A 24,011-nucleotide genomic window follows, 5' to 3' on the forward strand; every position below is an offset into this window, starting at 1 on the left:
CCTCTAGAAGATCTTCGTTCCTGAGCCTGCAGTAGCATTGGCTACCTGTTTCTAGCAGAATTAGGTTTAAAATCCTTACGTTGGCGTTCAAAGCCCTCCACTCTGTTGGTCCCAACTACATTAGGAAGCGCATTGCCTTCTATGTTCCGCGGAGGACGTTGTGGTCAGCTGACTTGGCCAAAACGAAGGTGCCTGAGGCCAAACGAGTCCGGATGGGAGGTCGGTCTTTTCAATATGTGGCAGCTCGTTTTTGGAATGAGCTCCCTCTCTCCCTCCGCAAGGCTAACAATCTTTTAGCTTTCAGGAAGGAGCTGAAGACCGTGCTCTTCTCCATGTAATCACTGCGACTCCAGTGCTGTCTGCCTTTGTGTTTTTAGGTTTCTCAGGCCTCTTTGCTAAATCGCCGGGACACCCTGCTGGGGTAGCCGTGCGCTCAAAAAGTACGGCCATAACATAACCGTGTTTGTTGAAACCGGAGAATCCCCTTTGAAAGTAACATGGCTCCCGACTCCAAAACAGCATCCTGAATCCGGCCGCCCTAGTGTCGCTGTTAATTAATTAATTAATTAATTGTGGGTTTGTAATGCGCTAGAATAGACTCCCGAAGGAGTATCTCTGCGCAGTAGACCGCTGGGGAACCCGTCCTGGCTTTCCCTGTGAGATGGTCCCTACTCGGTATCTCCAAGGTGAAACCAGGCATCCCCGGCGTATGTGGGGGGCCGTTGTGGAGATGAGGCAAGCTAATGCCCAGAGTTGTCGAGTGTGATCCCTGGTTAGAGTAGGCACCGAGATGAGAATTATCGAGTCCGCTGACCCTGGTCCACAACCCTGCCGCGTCGGGAATTGAACCCTGGTCCCAGGCCGTCCTCTGCTCTCGGGTCTGCTGCCTCTAACCAGTGAGCCACACCACTCCTGTTGGTGCAGCTTGGGTGCTAACTTGAACCCCCCTTTGCCCTTTGCCCTGTGCTTAATCCAGGAGCTTTGCTCCCTCAACCCTGTGGCCTGCTAGTGAGCAGTCACCAACCGGAGGCCCCCTATTCCCATTGGATAACAGTGGGCCTCAGCACTCTGCACCCGGCCACCCTAGTGCCGCTGAGGGTGCTCTTGGAGTGCATCCTTGACCCTTGGGGAACCCTTGTTCTAACATCAGAAACCCAACTCCCAAAACCAAGTACTTGCCTGTAAACAGATTTCCTCCCAGAGGATTGCACTGACTGCTTTTCTGTTAAAAAAAGTTCTAAGTGTGGAGTTAGAAATTCTATGAAAAACCATACAAGTGTGTTTCGATGACAAATTGCATTACTTACCTTTATCTAGGTAATGTCCCAGTGTGGTATCTAGGTATACCACACTGAGTAAGTAAAATAATCTGAAAAGTAACTAAAAAGTAATTTCAACTGTTTATGAACAAGTGACTTACCAGTAACCAATACACTTTTCATTCAACTGCATTCAAACTGTATTCAACTGCATTATTTTTGCAAAGTACTATTACACTTACATGTACCAGGCCTGGCTTGGTTCTAGAAATAAAATACAATGAAATAATATTTTTGCACAAAGCAAATTGGTCCAAGTTCAGTCTTTGAGTGTGTGAAACCATTTCTTCCCTGAGTGTGTATAAATAAATGCCTAACACTACCGTATGATAAAGCCTTACTGCTCGCCCACACTGCAACAAATAGAGTTTAAGGTATTATCTACTTTTACCTCTGCCTTCCTTTGGGGATCCACTGGACTCTGTGCACTCTATACCTAACTTTGGTATAATATATACAGAGCCAGCTTCCTACTCTGCACTATATACAGTTTAAACATAAGAAGAACCTAGATGCTGTCCTCAGAAGTCATACTGGGCATTCAGACTTGCTAGTATAGGTCCAGGAGTCTGTGGAATGTGCAGAAGGATGAAATTATAAGAATTCAATCCCCAAATGTATAAAACAAGTATAGAATATCAGCTGTTAGATTAAGATTCTTCGACACATTTGTATAAAATGCTTATTTTATACAAATGTGCAGAAGAATCTTAATCTAACCGCTGATATTCTAGACTTGTTTTATACATTTGGGGATTGAATCCTTATAATTTTATCCTTCTGCACATTCCACAGACTCTTGGACCTATACTAGCAACTCTGAATGCCCTGTAAGACTTCTGAGGACATTTGTCTCTTTACTTTGTTTACCAATCTAACATTTACCCTGTCGTTTTTAGGGCTCGCCTGCTGTGCGCATGCGCACAGCTGGAAGCTCTATAGGGGCTTATCCAGTGTTTAACCACCACTGGCGATTCCTTTGAGTGCATGTGCTTTTTAGGTCATTGCGCAAGCGCAAGCCCTAAAAAGCGCGTGCACAATGCCACCAGCCGCCTGCCTTGCATTACCACATCAAAGGCAGCCCTCCCAGCGCATTTGTCACCCCCTAATTATTCACGGCCTGCTGGCCGTACTTTCAGTTTCGTCTCCTAATCTTCCCGTCCCTTGCTGCAACAACTGTTTATGCTCTGCTTGAAAAGAAACATGGAATGCATGCTGTATCCTTTTCTGTAAAGATAAATGCCGCTCTGTCAGTAAAACCATTTTTTGGGTGAATCAGTGTGCCGTCTTTTGGGAACACATCTCCCCCAAAAATGTGCATCAATAACTTAGGACCACGAATTCCATGCTTCTTAAGAGGGCTTTTCGGAGTTTTGGTTTAAGTACTGAGTGCACTGTGTAGTAGCTAGCTAAGGCGCAGTTATGTTGCCACTGGAACCCCCTCCCTCTCTCCATCAAAACCTCATCCTCTCTTTTGAATTTAGGAAAGTACTCAAAACTCACCTCTTCCCTCCCCTTTGTTAGACCCCCGCTACTTTGCTTTCCCCTCACTCACTCTGTCTCTTAGCGCCAGGAAGCTTCGGCGTTAGTGCGCTCTACAAATGACACCTAAGATAAGATAAGATGTGCTGTTGCCGTGCCCAGACAACATTCATATATATTTTCTTTCCTTTCTGCACACATTGTTGCGATTTATTTTGCCCTGCTACTTAACATTTTCTAAGCAGGCCTTTAAAATTCGTCATTCCTTAAAATATAGTGTAGCTTCGGTATTAATTAAACACCGACTGGTTTAACAAAACCTTCTCCCAATGCAGATGTTAACAAACAAACCTCTCTCATTTACGGTTCGTACTCTTTTCTTTTCTGTGATTTAGTTTTCCTTCCAGAATAACGTCCTACATATTTTTCTGCATGTATCTGTTGGAACAGTAGCAAGCACTTGTCATAATTTATCCAGCATCGTTAAAGGATAGATTTTTTTTGTTTTGAGAGTTGCAATTTCCGTTAAGGCTCCCACCACACAGCTTCACATACACAGCTCCACCAAGGCACCCACCACACAGCTCCACCGATGCACCCACCACACACCTCCACCGATGAACACACCTCCACCGATGCACCCACCACACACCTCCACCGATGCACCCACCACACACCTCCACCGATGCACCCACCACACACCTCCACCGATGCACCCACCACACACCTCCACCGATGCACCCACCACACATGCCCCCACTACACATGCCCCCACCACACAGCCCACAGATGCCCCCACCACACAGCTCCACCGATGCACCCACCACACAGCTCCACCGATGCAGCCACCACACAGCTCCACCGATGCACCCACCACACAGCTCCACCGATGCACCCACCACACAGCTCCACCGATGCACCCACCACACAGCTCCACCGATGCACCCACCACACAGCTTCACCGATGCACCCACCACACAGCTCCACCGATGCACCCACCACACAGCTCCACCGATGCATCCACCACACAGCTCCACCGATGCACCCACCACACAGCTCCACCGACACAGCTCCACCGATGCACCCACCACACAGCTTCACTTACACAGCTCCACCGATGCACCCACCACACAGCTCCACCGATGCACCCACCACACAGCTCCACCGATGCATCCACCACACAGCTCCACCGATGCACCCACCACACAGCTTCACCGACACAGCTCCACCGATGCACCCACCACACAGCTTCACTTACACAGCTCCACCGAGGCACCCGCCACACAGCTCCACTGATGCACCCACCACACAGCTCCACCGATGCACCCACCACACAGCTCCACTGATGCAACCACCACACAGCTCCACTGATGCAACCACCACACAGCTCCACCGATGCAACCACCACACAGCTCCACTGATGCAACCACCACATTGCTCCACTGATGTAACCACCACACAGCTCCACCGATGCAACCACCAAGGCACCCACCACACAGCTCCACCAAGGCACCCACCACACAGCTCCACCGAGGCACCCACCACACAGCTCCACCGATGCACCCCCTACACACCTCCACCGATGCACCCACCACACACCTCCACCGATGCACCCACCACACACCTCCACCGATGCACCCACCACACACATCCACCGATGCACCCACCACACACCTCCACCGATGCACCCACCACACACCTCCACCGATGCACCCACCACACATGCTCCCACTACACATGCCCCCACCACACAGCTCCACAGATGCCCCACCACACAGCTCCACCGATGCACCCACCACACAGCTCCACCGATGCACCCACCACACAGCTCCATCGATGCACCCACCACACAGCTCCACCGATGCAGCCACCACACAGCTCCACCGATGCAGCCACCACACAGCTCCACCGATGCAGCCACCACACAGCTCCACCGATGCAGCCACCACACAGCTCCACCGATGCACCCACTACACAGCTCCACCGATGCACCCACCACACACCTCCACCGATGCACCCACCACACACCTCCACCGATGCACCCACCACACATGCACCCACCACACATGCCCCCACTATACATGCCCCCACCTCACAGCTCCACAGATGCCCCACCACACACCTCCACCGATGCACACACCTCCACCGATGCACCCACCACACATGCCCCCACTACACATGCCCCCACCACACAGCTCCACAGATGCCCCACCACACAGCTCCACCGATGCACCCACCACACAGCTCCACCGATGCACCCACCACACAGCTCCACCGATGCACCCACCACACAGCTCCACCGATGCACCCACCACACAGCTCCACCGATGCACCCACCACACAGCTCCACCGATGCAGCCACCACACAGCTCCACCGATGCACCCACTACACAGCTCCACCGATGCACCCACCATACAGCTCCGCCGTTGCACCCACCATACAGCTCCGCCGTTGCACCCACCACACAGCTCCGCCGAGGCACCCACCACACAGCTTCGCCGAGGCACCCACCACACAGCTTCGCCGAGGCACCCACCACACAGCTTCGCCGAGGCACCCACCACACAGCTTCGCCGAGGCACCCACCACACAGCTTCGCCGAGGCACCCACCACACAGCTCCGCCGAGGCACCCACCACACAGCTCCGCCGAGGCACCCACCACACAGCTCCGCCGAGGCACCCACCACACATCTCCGCCGATGCACCCACCACACAGCTCCACCGATGCACCCACCACACAGATCCACCAATGCACCCACCTCCACAGATGCACCCACCACCCAGCTCCACAGATGCACCCAGCTCCACAGATGCACCCACCACCCAGCTTCATCGATGCTCCAACTAAGCTCCACCAACGCACCCACCACACAGCTCCACCAATGTATCCACTAAGCTTCACCGATGCACCCACCACACAGCTCCACCGATGCACCTACCACACAGCTCCACCGATGCACCCACCACACAGCTTCACCTACACAGCTCCACCGAGGCACCCGCCACACAGCTCCACCGATGCACCCACCACACAGCTCCACCGATGCACCCACCACACAGCTCCACCGATGCACCCACCACACAGCTCCACCGATGCACCCACCACACAGCTCCACCAATGTATCCACTAAGCTTCACCGATGCACCCACCACACAGCTCCACCGATGCACCTACCACACAGCTCCACCGATGCACCCACCACACAGCTTCACCTACACAGCTCCACCGAGGCACCCGCCACACAGCTCCACCGATGCACCCACCACACAGCTCCACCGATGCACCCACCACACAGCTCCACCGATGCACCCACCACACAGCTCCACCGATGCACCCACCACACAGCTCCACCGACACAGCTCCACCGACGCACCCACCACACAGCTCCACCTACACAGCTCCACTGATGCACCCACCACACAGCTCCACTGATGCACCCACCACACAGCTCCACCGACACAGCTCCACCGATGCACCCACCACACAGCTCCACCGACACAGCTCCACCGATGCACCCACCACACAGATCTACCTACACAGCTCCACTGATGCAACCACCACACAGCTCCACGGATGCAACCACCACACAGCTCCACTGATGCAACCACCACACAGCTCCACTGATGCAACCACCACACAGCTCCACTGATGCAACCACCACACAGCTCCACTGATGCAACCACCACACAGCTCCACCGAGGCACCCACCACACAGCTCCACCGAGGCACCCACCACACAGCTCTACCGAGGCACCCACCACACAGCTCCACAGCTGCACCCACCACACAGCTCCACAGCTGCACCCACCACACAGCTCCACAGCTGCACCCACCACACAGCTCCACCGATGCACCCACCACACAGCTCCACCGATGCACCCACCACACAGCTCCACAGATGCACCCACCACACAGCTCCACAGATGCACCCACCACACAGCTCCACAGATGCACCCACCACACAGCTCCACAGATGCACCCACCACACAGCTCCACCAATGCACCCACCACACAGCTCCACCCACCACACAGCTCCACCCACCACACAGCTCCACCAATGCACCCACCACACAGCTCCACCGATGCACCCACCATACAGCTCCACCGATGCACCCACCATACAGCTCCACCGATGCACCCACCATACAGCTCCACCGATGCACCCACCACACAGCTCCACCTACCCAGCTCCACCGATGCACCCACCACACAGCTCCACCGATGCACCCACCATACAGCTTCAACTACACAGCTCCACCGATGCACCCACCACACAGCTCCACCTTCACAGCTCCACCGATGCACCCACCACCCAACTCCACCGATGCACCCACCACACAGTTACACCGACACAGCTCCACCGATGCACCCACCATACAGATCTACCTACACAGCTCCACTGATGCAACCACCACACAGCTCCACCGATGCAACCACCACACAGCTCCACCGATGCAACCACCACACAGCTCCACCGATGCAACCACCACACAGCTCCACCGATGCAACCACCACACAGCTCCACCGATGCAAACACCACACAGCTCCACCGATGCAACCACCACACAGCTCCACCGATGCAACCACCACACAGCTCCACGGATGCAACCACCTCACAGCTCCACGGATGCAACCACCTCACAGCTCCACCGAGGCACCCACCACACAGCTCCACCGAGGCACCCACCACACAGCTCCACCGAGGCACCCACCACACAGCTCCACCGAGGCACCCACCACACTGCTCCACGAGGCACCCACCACACAGCTCCACAGATGCACCCACCACACAGCTCCACAGATGCACCCACCACACAGCTCCACCGATGCACCCACCACACAGCTCCACCGATGCACCCACCACACAGCTCCACCGATGCACCCACCACACAGCTCCACCGATGCACCCACCACACAGCTCCACCGATGCACCCACCACACAGCTCCACCGAGGCACCCACCACACAGCTTCACCGAGGCACCCACCACACAGCTCCACCGAGGCACCCACCACACAGCTCCACCGAGGCACCCACCACACAGCTCCACCGAGGCACCCACCACACAGCTCCACCGAGGCACCCACCACTCAGCTCCACCGAGGCACCCACCACACAGCTCCACAGATGCACCCACCACACAGCTCCACAGCTGCACCCACCACACAGCTCCACCAATGCACCCACCACACAGCTCCACCGCCACACAGCTCCACCGATGCACCCACCACACAGCTCCACCGATGCGCCCACCACACAGCTCCACCGATGCACCCACCACACAGCTCCACCGATGCACCCACCACACAGCTCCACCGATGCACCCACCACACAGCTCCACCGATGCACCCACCACACAGCTCCACCGATGCACCCACAACACACCTCCACCAATGCACCCACCACACATGCCCCCACCACACATGCCCCCACCACACAGCTCCACCGATGCACCCACCACACAGCTCCACCGACACAGCTCCACCGACGCACCCACCACACAGCTCCACCTACACAGCTCCACTGATGCACCCACCACACAGCTCCACTGATGCACCCACCACACAGCTCCACCGACACAGCTCCACCGATGCACCCACCACACAGCTCCACCGACACAGCTCCACCGATGCACCCACCACACAGATCTACCTACACAGCTCCACTGATGCAACCACCACACAGCTCCACGGATGCAACCACCACACAGCTCCACTGATGCAACCACCACACAGCTCCACTGATGCAACCACCACACAGCTCCACTGATGCAACCACCACACAGCTCCACTGATGCAACCACCACACAGCTCCACCGAGGCACCCACCACACAGCTCCACCGAGGCACCCACCACACAGCTCCACCGAGGCACCCACCACACAGCTCCACAGCTGCACCCACCACACAGCTCCACAGCTGCACCCACCACACAGCTCCACCGATGCACCCACCACACAGCTCCACCGATGCACCCACCACACAGCTCCACCGATGCACCCACCACACAGCTCCACCGATGCACCCACCACACAGCTCCACAGATGCACCCACCACACAGCTCCACAGATGCACCCACCACACAGCTCCACAGATGCACCCACCACACAGCTCCACAGATGCACCCACCACACAGCTCCACCAATGCACCCACCACTCAGCTCCACCCACCACACAGCTCCACCAATGCACCCACCACACAGCTCCACCGATGCACCCACCATACAGCTCCACCGATGCACCCACCATACAGCTCCACCGATGCACCCACCATACAGCTCCACCGATGCACCCACCACACAGCTCCACCTACCCAGCTCCACCGATGCACCCACCACACAGCTCCACCGATGCACCCACCATACAGCTTCAACTACACAGCTCCACCGATGCACCCACCACACAGCTCCACCTTCACAGCTCCACCGATGCACCCACCACACAGCTCCACCTTCACAGCTCCACCGATGCACCCACCACCCAACTCCACCGATGCACCCACCACACAGTTACACCGACACAGCTCCACCGATGCACCCACCATACAGATCTACCTACACAGCTCCACTGATGCAACCACCACACAGCTCCACCGATGCAACCACCACACAGCTCCACCGATGCAACCACCACACAGCTCCACCGATGCAACCACCACACAGCTCCACCGATGCAACCACCACACAGCTCCACCGATGCAACCACCACACAGCTCCACGGATGCAACCACCTCACAGCTCCACTGATGCAACCACCACACAGCTCCACTGATGCAACCACCACACAGCTCCACCGAGGCACCCACCACACAGCTTCACCGAGGCACCCACCACACAGCTCCACGAGGCACCCACCACACAGCTCCACAGATGCACCCACCACACAGCTCCACTGCTGCACCCACCACACAGCTCCACTGCTGCACCCACCACACAGCTCCACTGCTGCATCCACCACACAGCTCCACCGATGCACCCACCACACAGCTCCACCGATGCACCCACCACACAGCTCCACCGATGCACCCACCACACAGCTCCACCGATGCACCCACCACACAGCTCCACCGATGCACCCACCACACAGCTCCACCGATGCACCCACCACACAGCTCCACCGATGCACCCACCACACAGCTCCACGGATGCACCCACAACACACCTCCACCAATGCACCCACCACACATGCCCCCACCACACATGCCCCCACCACACAGCTCCACAGATGCCCCACCACACAGCTCCACCGATGCACCCACCACACAGCTCCACCGATGCACCCACCACACAGCTCCACCGATGCACCCACCACACAGCTCCACCGATGCACCCACCACACAGCTCCACCGATGCACCCACCACACAGCTCCACCTACACAGCTCCACCAATGCACCTACCACACAGCTCCACCGATGCACCCACCATACATCTCCAACTACACAGCTCCACCGATGCACCCACCACACAGCTCCACCGATGCACCCACCACACAGCTCCACCTACACAGTTCCAGCGATGCACCCACCACACAGCTCCACCTACACAGCTCCACCGATGCAGCCTCCACCCAACTCCACCGATGGACCCACCACACAGCTCCACCGACACAGCTCCACCGACACAGCTCCACCGATGCACCCACCACACAGCTCCACCTACACAGCTCCACCGATGCACCCACCACACAGCTCCACTGATGCACCCACCACACAGCTCCACCGACACAGCTCCACCGATGCACCCACCACACCGCTCCACCTACACAGCTCCAGCGATGCACCCATCACACAGCTCCAGCGATGCAGCCACCACACAGCTCCACCGACACAGCTCCACCGATGCACCCACCACACAGCTCCACCGATGCACCCACCACACAGCTCAGCCGATGCACCCACCACACAGCTCCGCCGAGGCACCCACCACACAGCTCCGCCGAGGCACCCACCACACAGCTCCGCCGAGGCACCCACCACACAGCTCCGCCGAGGCACCCACCACACAGCTCCGCCGAGGCACCCACCACACAGCTCCGCCGAGGCACCCACCACACAGCTCCGCCGAGGCACCCACCACACAGCTCCGCCGAGGCACCCACCACACAGCTCCGCCGAGGCACCCACCACACAGCGCCACCGATGCAACCACCACACAGCGCCACCGATGCAACCACCACACAGCTCCACCGATGCAACCACCACACAGCTCCACCGATGCAACCACCACACAGCTCCACGGATGCAACCACCACACAGCTCCACCGAGGCACCCACCACACAGCTCCACCGAGGCACCCACCACACAGCTCCACCGAGGCACCCACCACACAGCTCCACCGAGGCACCCACCACACAGCTCCACCGAGGCACCCACCACACAGCTCCACCGAGGCACCCACCACACAGCTCCACCGAGGCACCCACCACACAGCTCCACCGAGGCACCCACCACACAGCTCCACCGAGGCACCCACCACACAGCTCCACAGATGCACCCACCACACAGCTCCACAGCTGCACCCACCACACAGCTCCACCGAGGCACCCACCACACAGCTCCACAGATGCACACAGCTCCACAGATGCACCCACCACACAGCTGCACCCACCACACAGCTCCACCGATGCACCCACCACACAGCTCCACCGATGCACCCACCACACAGCTCCACCGATGCACCCACCACACAGCTCCACCGATGCACCCACCACACACCTCCATCGATGCACCCACCACACACCTCCACCGATGCACCCACAACACACCTCCACCGATGCACCCACCACACACCTCCACCGATGCACCCACCACACGTGCCCCCACCACACAGCTCCACAGATTCCCCACCACACAGCTCCACCGATGCACCCACCACAACTCCACCGATGCACCCACCCCACAGCTCCACCGATGCACCCACCATACAGCTCCACCGATGCACCGACCACACAGCTCCACCGATGCACCCACCACACAGCTCCACCGATGCACCCACCACACAGCTCCACCTACACAGCTCCACCAATGCACCTACCACACAGCTCCACCGATGCACCCACCATACAGCTCCAACTACACCGCTCCACCGATGCATCCACCACACAGCTCCACCGATGCACCCACCACACAGCTCCACCTACACAGTTCCAGCGATGCACCCACCACACAGCTCCACCTACACCGCTCCACCGATGCAGCCTCCACCGAATTCCACCGATGCACCCACCACAAAGCTCCACCGACACAGCTCCACCGATGCACCCACCACACAGCTCCACCTACACAGCTCCAACGATGCACCCACCACACAGCTCCACTGATGCACCCACCACACAGCTCCACCGACACAGCTCCACCGATACACCCACCACACCGCTCCACCTACACAGCTCCAGCAATGCACCCATCACACAGCTCCAGCGATGCAGCCACCACACAGCTCCACCGACACAGCTCCGCCGATGCACCCACCACACAGCTCTGCCGATGCACCCACCACACAGCTCCGCCGAGGCACCCACCACACAGCTCCGCCGAGCCACCCACCACACAGCTCCGCCGAGGCACCCACCACACAGCTCCGCCGAGGCACCCACCACACAGCTCTGCCGATGCACCCACCACACAGCTCCGCCGATGCACCCACCACACAGCTCCACCGATGCACCCACCACACAGCTCCACCGATGCACCCACCACACAGCTCCACCGATGCACCCACCACACAGCTCCACCGATGCACCCACCACACAGCTCCACCGATGCACCCACCACACAGCTCCACCTACACAGCTCCACCAATGCACCTACCACACAGCTCCACCGATGCACCCACCATACAGCTCCAACTACACAGCTCCACCGATGCACCCACCACACAGCTCCACCGATGCACCCACCACACAGCTCCACCTACACAGTTCCACCGATGCACCCACCACACTGCTCCGCCGATGCACCCACCACACAGCTCCGCCGATGCACCCACCACAGCTCCGCCGATGCTCCAACTAAGCTCCACCAATGCACCCACCACACAGCTCCACCAATGCAACCACCACACAGCTCCACCGAGGCACCCACCACACAGCTCCACCGAGGCACCCACCACACAGCTCCACCGATGCACCCACCACACAGCTCCACCGATGCACCCACCACACAGCTCCACCGATGCACCCACCACACAGCTCCACCGATGCACCCACCACACAGCTCCACCTACACAGTTCCACCGATGCACCCACCACACAGCTCCGCCGAGGCACCCACCACACAGCTCCGCCGAGGCACCCACCACACAGCTCTGCCGATGCTCCAACTAAGCTCCACCAATGCACCCACCACACAGCTCCACCAATGCAACCACCACACAGCTCCACCGAGGCACCCACCACACAGCTCCACCGAGGCACCCACCACACAGCTCCACCGATGCACCCACCACACAGCTCCACCGATGCACCCACCACACAGCTCCACCGATGCACCCACCACACAGCTCCACCGATGCACCCACCACACAGCTCCACCGATGCACCCACCACACAGCTCCACCGATGCACCCACCACACAGCTCCACCGATGCACCCACCACACAGCTCCACCGATGCACCCACCACACAGCTCACAGATGCACCAACCACACAGCTCCACCGATGCACCCACCACACAGCTCCACCTACACAGCTCCACCAATGCACCTACCACACAGCTCCACCGATGCACCCACCATACAGCTCCAACTACACAGCTCCACCGATGCACCCACCACACAGCTCCACCGATGCACCCACCACACAGCTCCACCTACACAGTTCCACCGATGCACCCACCACACAGCTCCGCCGATGCACCCACCACACAGCTCCGCCGATGCACCCACCACAGCTCCGCCGATGCACCCACCACACAGCTCCGCCGATGCACCCACCACACAGCTCCGCCGATGCACCCACCACACAGCTCCGCCGATGCACCCACCACACAGCTCCGCCGATGCACCCACCACACAGCTCCGCCGAGGCACCCACCACACAGCTCCACCGAGGCACCCACCACACAGCTCTGCCGATGCTCCAACTAAGCTCCACCAATGCACCCACCACACAGCTCCACCAATGCAACCACCACACAGCTCAGCCGTGGCACCCACCACACAGCTCTGCCGTGGCACCCACCATACAGCTCCACCGATGCTCCAACTAAGCTCCACCAATGCACCCACCAAACAGCTACACCGATGCACACACCACTCAGCGCAACCACAGCATCACTGGTTCAAATATGTTCTTTCAATTTTTCAAGCTTCCACGCTTTATTACAAATCACAAAAAGATGGTAATATTTCACTTCTGTTCTTGGATTTTCGTCACAATAAAAAACACTCAACATAATCTTCACAAATGTTATTTACAAAAGTTTAAGCTATTGCCATTACAAATTAAATACATTATTTAAGTATTAATTATTTTAAAAAATTAAAAGCCATTGTTATTTGTAATATCAATACATCTAAGTCACGTAAATACAAAACATGTTGCATTGCAAATGCTATAGGTGTCACATTTGCGAAAGTTATAACTATTGGCATTGTAAATGATAAAGCTATTAATTTAGCTATTTAAAAAAAACCCACGTAAATAAAAATAATTCATTTATAACACCAATAGCTCAAACTTTCCTAATGCGAGCCCTATTGCATTTCCAATGCTTGTTCTGAATGGTTGATGAACAACCCATCATGAGCCAAAGCTGATGAGTGTTGGAGCACCTTACGAAAGGACATTTGCCAATAAATATGCACTTTGGCTTCATTACATTTTGTTGAGGATAAATTACAATTTTGAACCATTCTTTGAGGTAGTTCATGTAGAGGATATCTAAATCAAAAACATTATGGTGGGGGCGTTCAGGCCTATACTCTTCCCATTCTTTAGGAGGAAAAGCCCTTCTCAATAAAGCTACCGCTTTTTTCACCCATTGCCATTTAACTCCCAGTTCGCATGAGCAAGGAGATCCAGACTGTAGTTCAGCAGAGTTGCATTTAATTTCACCCGAATTCCAAGCCATTTGTGGTGTGTAGATCCTGATATTTGTTTGTTTATTTCTTGTTATATTGTCACATTGAAAGGTTCCTAATTAATCTTTCAAAAGTAGCAGCTGGGTATAGTGTCATAATGTTTGACCTGCAGAATCTGGAAAGAACTAAAATGGACTTTCAGATTGCTCTAAGTGAGACAAAAAAGATCTAAACTAGAGGTGTGGTCATTTTCTCTTCCAACATTGCTGTTACAATTCATATTCGGTTGTATTGTGCCAGAATTGGAGTGCAGTCCAATTATTGTTATTATCAAGCCGCAGCATGGCTGCCTGCAGAGGAATCGAGTTGAGAGGACTGATGCCGGCACACAAGAGGAAGACTGTCTCCCCTTTAAAACCAAAATCACTCTGAACCTCATAACATAGCACGACTCTTCATCTAACCTCATCAGCTGTAAAACATCAATCACTTTAGTCAGTGCTGATCTAGAAGCTGGATTGAAGAAAGGTATGCAGTCTTTGTGGAGTATAGTAAAGCCATTTTGTGAAGATGGGAAATGTACATGTACTTTCTTCTATAGGTCTGTATATTGACACCATTATGTGAAATGTATATTGCCTCAAATGTACACATGGAAGTTTCCAAGTGGCAAGAATAAAAACAAAAAAAACATAAGATGCAGTTTTTGCACCTTGTGAATTTGGACAGCTTGGAACGTGTAGTCTGGAAGAGGTGTAGCGCAGCGGCCAGGGCAGCTGACTCCGGAACACCGGGGCTCAAGGTTCGATCACCGGCGGGAAGGTTAGCCCAGCACCATGTGACTCTGGGCAATAGCTCGCTTAATCTTCCCGACGGCTCACAGCGCCTTGACCCTTACGGGTAATTGTTCGCGCTTTACAAATACCGGATTATTGTATGTACATTTTATTTCATAATAGCAAGTGAAAAGCCTTCTTAGATATATAAAAGCTTTTTGTTACTTAGAATACATTCTGAAGTCCTCTCCGCAGTAATACCACTATTGTGAGATATTAAAGTAGCCTCTTACGAAAAAGATAACGGTGAAGATCTGTGCTCATCAAACTGGATATTTTAATCGTTCATGCCAGAAATCTAGAAACAAACAACATATTGGTGGTTGCTTTCTTTGAGCTGCATAGTTATTGTAAAGATTAGGTACAAGGGTTTAAATGCACTTTTTTTATTTAGGAAATCCGGTCTGATTGAACCACCCCCCCGTCGTGCGGGGGCCGCGCGTGGTGCTGCTGTGCTTGTGACCAGCTCAGCTCATCATGAGGCACAGTGCAACTGCACTCATGACGAGCGGAGCTCGTCACAACCACACCTGTTTTTCGAACGTTCAGCACAGCGGGGTAATTATCCCCGTGTGCGAACGTTCCAACGGTCATGACGAGCTCAGCTCGTCATGAGTGCAGCTCAGCCTTGCCTCATGACGAGCTGAGCACGTCATGAGCATGGAAGAGGTTAAGGTGGACTTGACACATAAGGAAAGTCATTTTTTAATGTATAGTACTATAGATTGAAACGCTTGAAGTGACCACCATTTTCCTTTCTGCAGAAATGGATGATGAGGACTGTGAAAGGAGGCGGACCGAGTGCTTAGATGAGATGTCTGATCTGGAGAAGCAGTTTGCGGAACTGAAGGACAAGTAAGTAGTGCAACCTCTGGATTTGAGAGATTGGGTGGGCGAGGCGAGTGTTGCTGTACCAAACTGAAGTTGCTTAGAAGTGGCGAGCAGACTGTGACAGTATGATGACAGAATAGGATGCCATCTCCATATGGGGAGAAGGCAGGGCTTTGACTCCTTTAATTAAATGCATGCTTCAAGGTTACTGACTGCGTTTGTTCACCAGTGACCAGATCCATTAACTTTCTCAGCCCTTTGCTAACCTTTACAAGAGCGACTTTACCTTTGTTACATTTTCTTTGGCATTTGCATGCTTTAATCTCTGATATGTCACTTTATCTCCTTGGGCTAAGGATTCTGATTTGCGGTCTGACTTTGAGGCCAGAGCTGTGGCTCTGTGACAGTGCTCTTTGGATGATTGAGACTTCTGTCAGCTGGGATCTCTAGGCCTAGGGGAGGAAATCTGATAAAAGGGGATGTATGGGTGGGTGGAGGCAGTTGGACCTTTCTTGTTCAACATAGTCCACATAGATTCCTTGAGAGTGCAGCAGTTTCTACTGGCATCAGTGGCATTACCAGGCACTTGTTGCTATTTGACAACGTTCATTAGCCTTTGGCGGGTGGGGTCTGCTGACTGTTTTTGCATGGGTGTTTATGCAACTCAGTAAACCCCCTAGTAGTTTCACCCTCTAGAGTGATGAGAGTGATGGAATTTGGATGGCAGCCCAAACGTTTTGCTGCAAGTTATTCATTGGGGAAGTATTGGGAATCTGTATGAAAACCTACCATGCTGTGCATGAACTCCCCCAAGGGTCCAGACTACCTCTGGTTCTCCCCACAGACCTTGTAGACGCCTCCCTCGGCTCGCCCGAGGTGCCTCCACGTCGCGGGACAGGACGTGGCGTCTCCGTGTAAGTGGGTAAGGAAATGGACTGTTTCTGACAGAAGGGGTTCTTGGAATTGCAGCAAGGGAGGAGGAGGGGGTAAAAGTGCTATTGAAAACCTAAGTAAGGGGCTGTTTGGCGAGGGGGAAAGAGGCTGCCCATATAAGTTGACCTAGGAAATTGGCAGGTAAATGACCGTTCTTAAAAGTACATTGAAATAAGTCTTTGGGAAAGTCCTCAGCTTAAGGGGCCCTAGTGTGAATGCAAGGTTGAGGAAATAGAGAAGTTTAGAAGTTGACAGTGAATCCGGGCTGCAGTAGCCTGTTCCATCCTGTGTTAATATGCAAGTATTAGGTGGCCTCCTGCTTTGTTTCTTTCACAAATCTGTTGCTCCTCTGTGTTCTGTATTTTATTCTGTTCTTCTCCTGACAGATTGTTCAATACATCACCTCTGTGAAAAAATAGCTAATTTTGTAGTTCTGACCTTCCTTCTCCATTAAACATAACCTTCATTTTTAGAAGCCTCATTCTCCTATCACTATAAATATGTTTTTCTTTTTTGTAATGCATTTATTTTCTCTCTTCTTTCCTGCAGTCCTCTCTGTGATTGACATTTGGTTTGTTGCACCCCACCGCAACTCTTGGCGGTCCTGAGGGTTCGATCTTCCTACCCACCACCTCTGTGTTTATCTGACGTTACAAACAACTTGACTCTGACCTATACTAATGGATTCCTCATATTTATTAGAGCCTTTGGCTGTGCTGAACCATGCAAAAAAGTAGGGCCTTCACCATTGTCCCCAGGGAGGCACTCCATTGGTTGAAAAGTCAGCATGCTTTGTTCCCCTTAATAAAGCAAGTTCATAAAATGAGCACATGGAAGGAGCATGATGGAGCTGGGTTTGAAGATCATGCTGGGGGTGGGTTAGCCAGTCACATTCCCTTACCTATTGTGGTGATGTATCTTCATTTATTTAGACTTTTGGACTGGTGTAAAGTGGAGACAGCTGACCACTGAAGTCAGGTGGTTGTACTGGACATCTGCAAGAACGGAGTTGTCATTGTCGTGGATGGTGGATTTGTTGTATGATGTAGGGAGTTCTCGTTTGATTTATGCTGGGGTGAGATTTCATGCTATGCAGTTAGTATCTTCTCTGTGATGTGGGTTTTTAAAGGAGAGGTCATTTTTTAATTATGAAGCTTACAAAACCTAGTTTGGGACTTTGTCAGTGCGGTGTGTGACATGGATCAATTCTGTGTTGTTCAGATTCAATTTAAGATAGGTGCTTGACAGAGGATGTATTCAGTCGGGCAATGCGTGTAACTGATGAGATGTTAGAATCGCTTTTGATCACTTTTTTTTGGCTTTTTGGTGTCATAGGTGTCCTGACCGATATGGATGTAGTGGGTGGCTAAAAGTGCTTTTAGAGGATCAATGTCGACGACTAAAATTGAAGAGAGGATTGTTCCTTGCTGTACTTCGTTGGTCACATGCTATCATGTCTGGTGGGTTGCATTGGAAGCAAGTATTGCAAATTGCAGATGATGGAGGAGAACCACTGCAATATAAGCAGTCAGTGAATCCCACAACAATTATCAGGATGTTCAATAAGGGCTGTTGATTTATAATATCGAGTGCTAGTGAAAGGTCAAGGCTTACCAGATGGCGACTGCTGTTCTTTGTTATGAGAAGGGCATTGTTGACAACAATATTTTCTTAGATTGTTCTCCTCCATGATGTGAAGGCTGAGCAAGGTGTCATCAATAGACTTTTGCGGTTAAATGGGGGCTCCTTCATAATGATCTTGTCAAGAAGTGTTTATTTAAAAGACCACTACTTAAACCAATAGCAGAGTTCTTTCTCCCCTTGCTTGCTGGCCAGGGACAAGATAGACGATTCAAGTACACTAATAAAACCATTGCTTTTAAGCGGTAGTGCTTCAGAGTCTTACTAGTTACAGCACTACGCCTGAGCAAGCAGCAAGATTGCTAGAGCCTGTGTCCACTAATGTACTCTGCAGGTGCTGTGTAATGATATAAACCATGTCCCCAAGTTATTACTTGCTTTTGCCTCCTGTCTCTAAGCCACTTCATAAATCATTAACCAACTATCACCATTACAAGTTTACCATCTTAGCTGACTGTGAGGTACAATATTAAAATCCATTCGGAAATGTAGATGCTTCGGAGGCACCACTCTCTCTCAACCAAACCCTTTATTTGTCCCTTTGAAAACTGAGGGATGTCTCATTGTTATTGCACTGGAGAATAGGATGCCACGCTGGGGAATACAGTGTGCTACAATTTATGTAAGCCACTGGTTTAATGGTATTCTGCATTTCTTTTCGTTCGAAGGTGGTTCCGTACATTGCCTTGCGACTGAGGACCTGCTGGCACTTCTATGATTGCCACATTCCTCTCTGTTCCTTTGTTTGCAAAATGTGAATCCTTAATCCTTTCTCTGTCCCTTCAGACCTTTCCAGTGTTTAGAGTGATGAGGGAACTCGAGTTTTGAGGCTGAAAAGAAGTGAGGGCGGAACTCGAAGGGGAAGAAGGAAAACACTTTGCATATCAGAATGGATTGCAGTGTCAGTGGGCAGAATTGTAGTGCCACATCATGGAAGAGAAGGGAAAGGGGCAGAGCAATATGATGGGTGATTCTATTATGGGGATAAGAGCCTCCTAGGGAAAGTATGGCAAGATGGGGACGGAGACCATCTCCGAAGAGAATTGAGTGTGAGTCCTTGTCATTTTAGAAATTGGGAGGAAGTTCTCACTGGAGAATATTAGCTGGCTGCACCAAGCTTCAGGGAAGGTCATTATAAAAGGTCACATTAAAGGCTGATGCCAAATTATTGAAAGAGTGAATGAGCCAATGAGGGAACAAATGGGGAAAAGTGCAACTAATGGTAAGAAACAGAAAGGCCTCATTAAAGAGGTTGGGAAGGGAATGAGGTGGTGGAGAAAAGTAGAAAAGGGCTGGTGTGTGGGTTGGAGAGAGCAATTGAACGCAAGAAAGAGAACTCCTAAAGGTTGTGATGGGGTATTTAACTGATAGTGAGTAAGGGGACTTGATATTAAACATTTTTATTGGCATTTTCAAGTGTCACAGACATCATCGTGTCATTTGTGAGTAAGGGGACTTATTGGGCACCTAAGAAAGGAAGTTACAACTAGCTAAGAAATACCCTGTAGGGGACTAGGAAGAGAAGTTTAGTTATAATACTTAAACGAAAGCTCTATGCTGTTGGGAGGTAAAATAGACTTTTCAAGGTGGTTTTGAAAGCATTGCAAAGTTCATATTGAAACTTGTGCTTCTATTTGTGGTTTACAGTGAGGTGGTGCCCTTCTTAGGGGATAGCAAGTGTAGAGGACAATGCTGTACAGAGAATTTGGAAATGTCATAAACACAGTCTATGGCAAGATGAGGGACACAGCTAGGAATGGAGGCAACTTGCACAGAGGATGGGAATGACAGCAATGCTTTGAAGAGTTGACTAATTTGTGGAGAGTCCTCATGAAGTCAATCACCAAACATTTTCTCCTATTTTCAGGCTATTTAAGGAAAGATTACAGCAGGTGAAAGCTAAACTTGAAGAAGTAGCGGCTGGAAAGGCTGCAGAGTACATTGACCCTCTGGCTGTGCTTCAGAAAAATATGAAGATCCGCATTGAGGTGGCTGGTAAGTTGGGCAAATGAGATTCTCAGACAGGGATTAGGTTTGTGGAAGAGTGAATTGTTACATGTATGGGTCCCTGATTGCTCAGTAGGTTGAAAATAAAGGTCGGTGTGTGTATCCACTCTTATTCTTCAGTTTTCAGATACTTATCACTCCACTGTTTAAATTGCTTTAATCTCCTTATATGAAAGGAGAGCATGGCAGGAAAAATCTGGCTATTCTTTATTTGTTTTTAAGAACGCTTTATATTTACTAGATGTGCAGGTTTGCTTTTAGAATGCTTCTTTGAAGTGCCATCTTGGAAGTTATAGACCTGGCAGTTAAACTGTTTTCCTCCTTGTTTTATTTTTTTGAGTTTTTTTATATTGTGTTGCCTTGCTATCTCTTATGGTTACTATATTGCATTCACATATGCACCTTGAATTAGTAATCTCTTAGGATAGAGAAGAACACAGTACTGCTTAACATTAGGAAACTTTTGTCTACATAAAGGATACCTACTAGTGTGAAGTTAGTTGGGCTGGTGGACTGGGAAATGTGAGTGTTGCTCAGCACTGAAAGTGAACACGAATTGGGCTAAGGCTCAGTAGTCAAGGTAGCACTGCAGACGGTGCTGGTTCAGGAGTGGTGTGGCTCACTGGTTAGAGGCGGCAGACCCGGGAACAGAGAAAGGCCCGGGACCAGGGTTCAATTCCTGACGCAGCAGGGTCGTGGACCAGGGTCAGCTGACTCGATAATTCTCACCTCGGTGCCCACTCTAACCAGGGATCACACTCGGCAACTCTGGGCATTGCTTGCCTCATCTCCACAACGGCCCCCCACATACGCCGGGGATGCCTGGTTTCACCTTGGAGATACCCAGTAGGGACCATCTCACAGGGAAAGCCAGGACAGGTTCCCCAGCGGTCTATTGCGCAGAGATACTCCTTCGGGAGTCGATTCTAGCGCGTTAAAAACCCGCAATTAATTAATTAACAGGGAATTACTAAAGATTAAGGAGTCAAGGTAGCACTGCAGGCAATGCTAGTTCAGTGAAACAGGAAATAGCTACAGCTCAGGAACCATGGAGTCAAGAGAGCACTGCAAGCAGTGCAAACCAGGAACAAGAAATAGCTGAAGCCCAGGAACAGGAACACAGAATAACTATAGCTCAGGAACTCAGGAAACAAGGTAGCACTGCAGGCAGTGCTAATTCAGGTACAAGAAATAGTTATAGCTCAGGAATCCAGGATAAACTAGCTCAGGAAACACTGGAAACAAGGATCTGTCTCACCGGTATACCGCTACAATGACCAACCTTGGCCTGAAGGGAGCTGGGGCTCAAAAGAGCTCACAGTAATCATATGCATCAATTGTGAGCATGCTAGCACCAGCCAGCTACAGGTGAGCTGAATTCCTCCACCCATCCTTGGCCTGCAGGATGGATGGGTTATTACAGACCTGTCTAGGAGAGATTAATGTGGATTTACAGACATTATAGGGGTGAAACACGCGACTCAAGGGTGTGTTTTATTCAAAGGTCTGTTTGAGAGACCCAACAGGCTGACACTGGGCATTACAGACCTTTAAGAAGGCAGATCGCAGGGTGATAAACCCACAGGTCTTTCTAAGTCTCAGTGGGGGGGGGGCTGTTGTATTATCCATCTGTGCTGTGGACAGCCAGGTGGGCAGCCATATTCCGAGAGGACACGAGATTCCGACAGAACAGTGAAGATTCAAATCTCTCTTAGAAGGCTATCAAGACATGGGGCATTGTCGGTGGGTAACACATGAGAGCTGAAGTGGGTGGATATAAATAACCTGTCTTCCCACATGCCTGGAAAACGCCAGACCGCTAAGTCACAACTAAAAAATATTTTTCTTTTTCTAGCTCCTAAACACAGCACTGGACCAAATATATTTCTGGAAATGCATACATGCACGTGAAACAGGTTCAGATTATTCACTAAGGGTTCGCTTCTGTGCTTCCCTCCAATCCCGGTTTCCTTTCCCCTATAACATTTGGTCACGGAAGCACCTACAACAAAGTAAACGTACTGTGCATCAAAAAACAGACTCGCTCACATGGTCAATCAATTAATCTGTTTTCTGACACAATTATGGAATATCGCAGGCTGTTCAGTATTTGAATTAAAGCCTAGCCATTCGGGACAGCTTAAAAGCCAACTAAGCCAAAAAAATTGAACCACATGGCAAGCAAAACACATGCCAAGTGTACAGCTTGCCTGAAAAGCGTCTGTGGCAGGGTAAGACACAAAAAAGCTATTTGCATTCATACTTTGTCTTAAGTGGTAGGCTTTAAAAAGCAAAAACATAACGAAGGCAGAAAAACCTACGACAGAACACTTTTTAGGAAGTTAAGAGGAAGAGAAACTCGTTTTAATTCAGCGTATTTGAGTCAAACTTGCCTCAACAACAGAAGTGTATGAATTACTAGTTTTTGTAGGAATCTGGGATAAGGTGTAAACAACAGTTTTAAGGAAAGAGACACAACTAGCATGCAATGAGAGCCATGCTATGCCTTTAAACGACTGTAGTTAAAAACATCAGTTGAAAGTGCTCTCAACCTCAAATTCCAAAGCATATTCAGAACGAAAACCGCTCATTCTGACACCTCTCCAGAGCTCCACCGGACAAACTTATCAGAGCCAGCCTGCCTGCCTTCCTTGGTGTACCGTACCTTTTGACCCAATTCTTGTGTTAAGTAGATGTTTCACTCTGCATCCTTTCGTGCTCAATTAATTTAAAGGGCCACTTTTACGTTAGGCTGCAGTCTAGCAAAGGGCCTTGGGACACGTGGTCTGTAAACAATTAGTGAGGGTGGGGTGCGGAAGATCAGGCCTGGCCTCGTTCACAGATGCAAACCAGGAGCTACAATTAGAGGGAATGTATAAGTGGGAGGGGGTACACCCTGTATGTATACAGAAGACTATATGCCCTAAAGGGGCGCTGC

At 52.0% G+C, this 24,011-nt stretch overlaps 1 protein-coding gene across 11 annotated transcripts in view; it reads left to right on the forward strand.

Moving 5' to 3' along the window:
* BRMS1 (BRMS1 transcriptional repressor and anoikis regulator) overlaps nucleotides 1-24,011 on the forward strand; it is a 350,478-nt gene that overhangs the window by 74,134 nt on the left and 252,333 nt on the right. For 6 of the 11 annotated variants that reach the window (XM_086938533.1, XM_086938538.1, XM_086938530.1 and 3 more), the window contains 2 exons: nucleotides 16,426-16,516; nucleotides 20,934-21,061. In XM_086938533.1, the coding sequence (XP_086794659.1) occupies nucleotides 16,426-16,516; nucleotides 20,934-21,061 (219 nt within the window). Of the gene's footprint in view, nucleotides 1-16,425; nucleotides 16,517-17,336; nucleotides 17,415-20,933; nucleotides 21,062-24,011 lie in introns of all 11 variants that reach the window. The other 5 variants (XM_086938529.1, XM_086938531.1, XM_086938528.1 and 2 more) reach the window with 1 other exon arrangement.

Source organism: Lissotriton vulgaris, chromosome 9 (genome assembly GCF_964263255.1).
Source record: "Lissotriton vulgaris chromosome 9, aLisVul1.2, whole genome shotgun sequence".
NCBI lineage: Eukaryota > Metazoa > Chordata > Amphibia > Caudata > Salamandridae > Lissotriton > Lissotriton vulgaris.